The 5,346-nt window shown below is 25.6% G+C and overlaps 1 protein-coding gene across 3 annotated transcripts; it reads right to left on the reverse strand.

Moving 5' to 3' along the window:
- Window positions 1-1,472: 1,472 nt before the first annotated feature.
- LOC126838293 (protein unc-119 homolog A) lies at window positions 1,473-4,844 on the reverse strand. 3 transcript variants are annotated; one of them, XM_050572606.1, is made up of 8 exons: window positions 4,714-4,841; window positions 4,507-4,600; window positions 3,807-3,970; window positions 3,355-3,438; window positions 3,180-3,293; window positions 2,990-3,092; window positions 1,838-2,010; window positions 1,481-1,764 (listed from the first exon to the last, which is right to left on the reverse strand). In XM_050572606.1, the coding sequence occupies exons 3-8, from the start codon at window positions 3,850-3,852 to the stop codon at window positions 1,655-1,657; spliced, it is 630 nt and encodes a 209-aa protein (XP_050428563.1). In that variant the 5' UTR covers window positions 3,853-3,970; window positions 4,507-4,600; window positions 4,714-4,841; the 3' UTR covers window positions 1,481-1,654. The 3 variants fall into 3 exon arrangements, with proteins under 3 accessions (XP_050428564.1, XP_050428563.1, XP_050428561.1); XM_050572607.1 differs by having other exon boundaries at window positions 1,473-1,764; window positions 3,186-3,293; window positions 4,507-4,844; XM_050572604.1 differs by having other exon boundaries at window positions 4,507-4,838.
- Between the last annotated feature and the right edge of the window lie 502 nt (window positions 4,845-5,346).

Here is a 5,346-nt window from a genome sequence, read left to right on the forward strand (position 1 = left end):
CGGAAAAATTTTTTTCGAAAAAGTATATTTATAAAACTCCAAGTAAATATAAATATATTTACAATTTAAATAAATATATTATCATTAGTATAATTTAATAGCAATGACAGATTTTTCAAACATCATAATTAATAACATTTTAATATTTAAACAAATTTTTTTTTTTTTTAATAGCCTTTAATGGAAAATATGATGGCTCGACATTAACACACATTTAATTTGTATAATTGTTATCTATTTGTGATTATTTTATTCTTCAAATGGTTCAAGCCCAAATTACATAATATCATGAATTATATAAGTATGATGTCACGTGGCAATACACAGCTATATTTCAATAACTAGCATTTGGTTTAAATCCTACTATATTCCTGTGAAACAAACATTGTCATAAAAATTACAAATTTTTTCTTTAAAAAAAAAAAAAAAGTATTTACCGAAAAATTCAGATTGCTTGTAAAAAATATAATAACATATTTTGCTAGTTTATTTAGAAAATAGTACAATTAGGTAAAATAAAGATCACAAAGTAAAAATTATATACTGCAGTAAATTCAGAACAACATATTATATAATATGTTTAATATAAATAATATTATTTACTTAAAAAAAGAAGGGCTTTATATAAGCAATGTATATATATAGTTTTCTGTAACACACTACTACATGCACAGGGCGTTTGACCTACGTAAAATCATAAACTTAATATATAATGTTAACTTTTGACATACCATTAAGAGTAATATAATAGAACAAAGATGTTTGCATTGTTTGCAAGTACAATAATTGTTAAGCTATGAATTCCATTAAATGATAACAAAGAAAATATAATACCATGGTTTCTAAGCAACACATATGCATAACAAATAGTACAAAAGAAAAAGAAATAAACACTGTTTATTTTATAAAATAAAAAAATTACCAAATGGCGAAGAATTGGTATTGTAATTTCGAAGCTTCATTTAATTCTTTACTAATATATATTCTTTAAAAATACATAAAAAAAATGCATATAGTACTAAATTATACCTTTTAAGATATTATATTCCTCATGTTACTATACAATTAGGTATTACAAAATAGGGTTTCTTAAAAAAAAGTAATGAACATTAATATAATCATAAACAGTATTTAAGTTTTAAGTATTTAAGTAGGACTCTGTGGATAATTAAAAGTGTTTTCTTTATAATCAAAAATCAAAAACCTTATTTTTTAATTGATAAGAATACAATATAATTTGTATTCAGTATTATATTAATATAAAAACAATAATAGCCAATGAATAGTTTGAATACAAATTGTTAACATATTATACATTTACCACTTTTTCATATTTTAAGTATATGGTAACTGTAGTGAAAATATATTTAAATAGTCAAAAAAGTGAAATAATATTGAAAATGCAAAAGTAAATACTTCTAGTTTCTGGTATTTTCAAGACATTTTCAATTTTAATTTAACAATTAAAAATTAATTAATTACAATTTTCTTATAAATTAAATGCTATGTAAAAACTACAATATTATCACAATGGTGAAAAGTATTATCACACTAATTGATTAATATATTAATCAAATCCTTAGTTAAAAATGAAAAAAAGCTGTGAATCATAATATTTTAACACTATTTGCATAAAAAATCTGAACGAATAGTTCTAGACACCATTATATGAATATTCAGCTTTGTTGTGCATTATCAATTGATCATTGACAAAATAAAAGCTGTCTGATTTTGTTTCAAACGGATTATTGATCATTTCTTGAACTAAAAATATAAATAAAATATGTATCGGTGTATTTTGTTAAAATTAAATAAAACATTTGATCAAGCTAGTTACTTAATTCAGGATCCAATTTTGGAAACGTATATATGTGTTCACAAGTATTTTTACTATGTGGAATACAAAAGCCAAAGTCAAAATCAAACATCTTGAGCAATTTATCCCGGAAAAAGTGACGTTCAATCATACGAAACTTAGTCACTGGTTTACTACCAACTCTAAATTCCACACTATAAATCAAATTAAAATTGTATTAGTAATTCATTGAACAATTCACTAATAGTTGATTAGAAATAAGAACACAAAAAGCCAGTTAATTGAGTACTATTGATTGATTATATATTTATGAACATGGTATATGAGACAAAAGCATAAAGTTGTTTTTTAGTTATCTCAAACAAAAAATAACATTGGTTGTAATAACCAATTGTATTCTATAATAACTCCATATATAATCCGTCCAGTTCATCATAAGCATATTCCATTAAGGCCAATTTTTCCGTCAAAAATTACCCATTTTACTTCAATCAGTTCGATCGTTGTATTGATGCGATAAGACTTCTGAAAATATATATGAATTTTGCCCTCAAAATTCCACAAGTTTGATTTAAATTTTTTGAAAATGTTAAATCTTGTAGTGGTGTTTAAAAAATACTATTAAATGAAACTGAAAAGGTGGCCTGACCGATCTCAAGTAGACTTCACGCTAAACTCAAATTGATTTTCAGAAGTCTTATCGCATCAATACAACGATCGGACTGATTGAAGAAAAATTAGTAATTTTGCAGCATAAAATTGTACGAATCTTGAACAGTAGCCGTTTTAACCGACTTGTGCGTGTGCGTACGAGAGTCATTTCAACAATGAATTAGATGGGTGCGAGGACGGGAGGGTAAGATAACACTCACACTAATGTTCATTTACTAAGTACACAACGACAACGCGTAACAGAAAAAAAACCAGAAATGGCCAACCTACAACTCCTTAATTAAGGCCGGTACCCTATCGCCTTAATTTTACACAAAACCATAATGGGCAAACAGGCCTAAGAAGTACTAAGCGAGTTAAACAAAGATTGTTATTATTTATCAAATTGTACACTAAATTCAAATTTTACTTGTATTTGAACTGAATCCTAACAGTTATTGTTCAAAATAATAGCATAAGATATAGGTTGACACAAATTAAATTAATTGATTTAATACATACGTTGCTCCAATTAATTTCAATTTTAGAAACTTTGGAGTGAATTGATAACGTACAAATCGGCCACTGTTCAAATCGGTTTCTTCTACTTTTTTTTCTGCTGAATCTTCATTAATATATGCAAAATAACATAAAACAACAAAAAAGTTAGTAAAGGTATGTAAATAACATATAATATTTTTGTAATGCTTACCAATACCTTCGGGTTTGGTTATTTCGAATAATACAGTTCCCGAATCAAGATCACGAATTTTAAAACGAATAAAGTCTATGTTGTAAATATTAGCTTCTGGCAAACATAAATACCCTGAAATGATACATCAAATGAAACATTTTACCATTACTCTACACTTATTCTTCTCACTTACCAGTAGTAATATACGGAAATCGAAATATATCGTCTGGTGTTATACAAGTTTTTGTACGTAAATATTCTTCATGGTCTTGTGCAGCTATATAAAAATGCATTATATATATAGTACAAAAGATAAATGGCAATAAAAACTTTTTTCAACTCGAAGAAACTACTACACTATCTCAATATCATTATAAATTATTTTTTGTTTTTGTGTGGGATTTGCTCTTAATATTTATTTTTCTAAAAATTTAGCAAATCAAAATGTAAAACAAAATTTGCCACCATCATATTGAGCAAAAAATATATATTAGTAGCATAAGTTAAAATATATGGGGAAAGAAAATATTTTGAGACTTTTTTTGCTAATTTGATTTCAACTATTAATGTTTTTCAATTAAACCAATGCGTATTTTATACTAAAAAACATAATCAAATATTAAAATAGTATAATATAATGCTTACTAATGATTTCCTTATTGTTTATGGAGTTTATTTGTTTGCTAGCCATTTTAGTTTAGTTCCTATAATCTGTCCATTAAAATATAAAGTATACGAGATCCATAATTTTCTATACAAAATTGAGATCCATAATATTTGTTATGAAACTATGTTCAACTGTGACGCATCTGAAATAAAATGAGTATATAGTTAATTATTGTTCTTCTTTAGCTTTATCCCATACACAGTTGATTTAAGCGACCACTAATTATCAATATCACAGACTATATATATCTGTGACAATATTCTATCACTGTTCACTTTAACTGTATCCACCATACTCTCTCTTTATACAATCTATATCAGTAACATAAAAAATAATTTAAATAAATAAAATAATAAATTAATTTTACTTTCCAATTATTGACACTATATTATTATATGATTATTAGGTATAATAATTTCAATAAACCATACATCTAACGTATAATTTAACTTTGCATTACCTATTTTAACTTTTCAATCGAGGTATTGAAACATAGCCAAATATAGGCATTTAAAAAATGTCTCTCAAATAAAAAATACTAATCAGTGAAGTTTTTACATTGTTTCTATAAAATTTAATTTGATAGAATAATATTTCTTTATAGGCGAAACAATTTGAAACATAATTATAATTATAAAACATTATATAAATTATAGTTGTCAAAAAAAATCAACTTACAAATTGAACACCGTTAATATACACCCGCAACAATAAAACTGACGGATAGATTGAATACTCGGTACTTCTTTTCCAATTCAGAACCCTTGCAATACTACAAAAAATACAAAACGAAATAAAAAAATTAATATAGGACAAGTATAATAGGGGTCAATGGTCTAGCAAACACATTAACCCCCAAACACTACCAATATAAAATTATTTTACGTGTGTAAACTATTGTGAAGGACCAGAAGTAATAAAAAGCACAATCAATCCCTTTACTCATATCATTTTGCAACGATTGATTTTATACAAATACAACTAACGAACTCTAGTCGTCTACAATTTTTTTCATATAATTTTAATTTGTAAGGAAAAGTACAGCCAGATTATTTTATTTGTAATAAAATTATCGTAAATATATTCTAATTAACATGTGTGATGTACAGATCTATAATTTTCCCGGTTATTAAACCGGTAAAATTTTGGGGTTAGGTTAGTTTAAACGTTGTCATGGTATCGTATTTTCACCTATTACGAAAATGAAACAAGATAAAACAATTATGATCACACAAGTTTCACATTAACACAACTGAAAATTAACGAATTTTACAAAAAATAAAAAAAAATAATACTTAAGAACTATGAGATAAATAAATAGAAAGGCAGGATCATAATATAAGGTTGCAAAGAATAAAAAAGTATAAAGCCAGTACAGTGGGGACGGAGAGGTCACAGGTCTACGGATTTTTTTATAACTGAAAGTGATACAATCACTTTTAAATAAACGCTTCGATACGAATCTGTGAATAGTATGTTAAAACCAGTTATAGCGGTTTAGAGGATATCGTGGGACCA

The sequence above is a fragment of the Adelges cooleyi genome, unplaced genomic scaffold (genome assembly GCF_023614345.1).
Source record: "Adelges cooleyi isolate 19-005CV unplaced genomic scaffold, UGA_ACOO_1.1 ACOO_flye_CR_arks_rails_tigmint_CR_PRNA_30, whole genome shotgun sequence".
Taxonomy (NCBI): domain Eukaryota; kingdom Metazoa; phylum Arthropoda; class Insecta; order Hemiptera; family Adelgidae; genus Adelges; species Adelges cooleyi.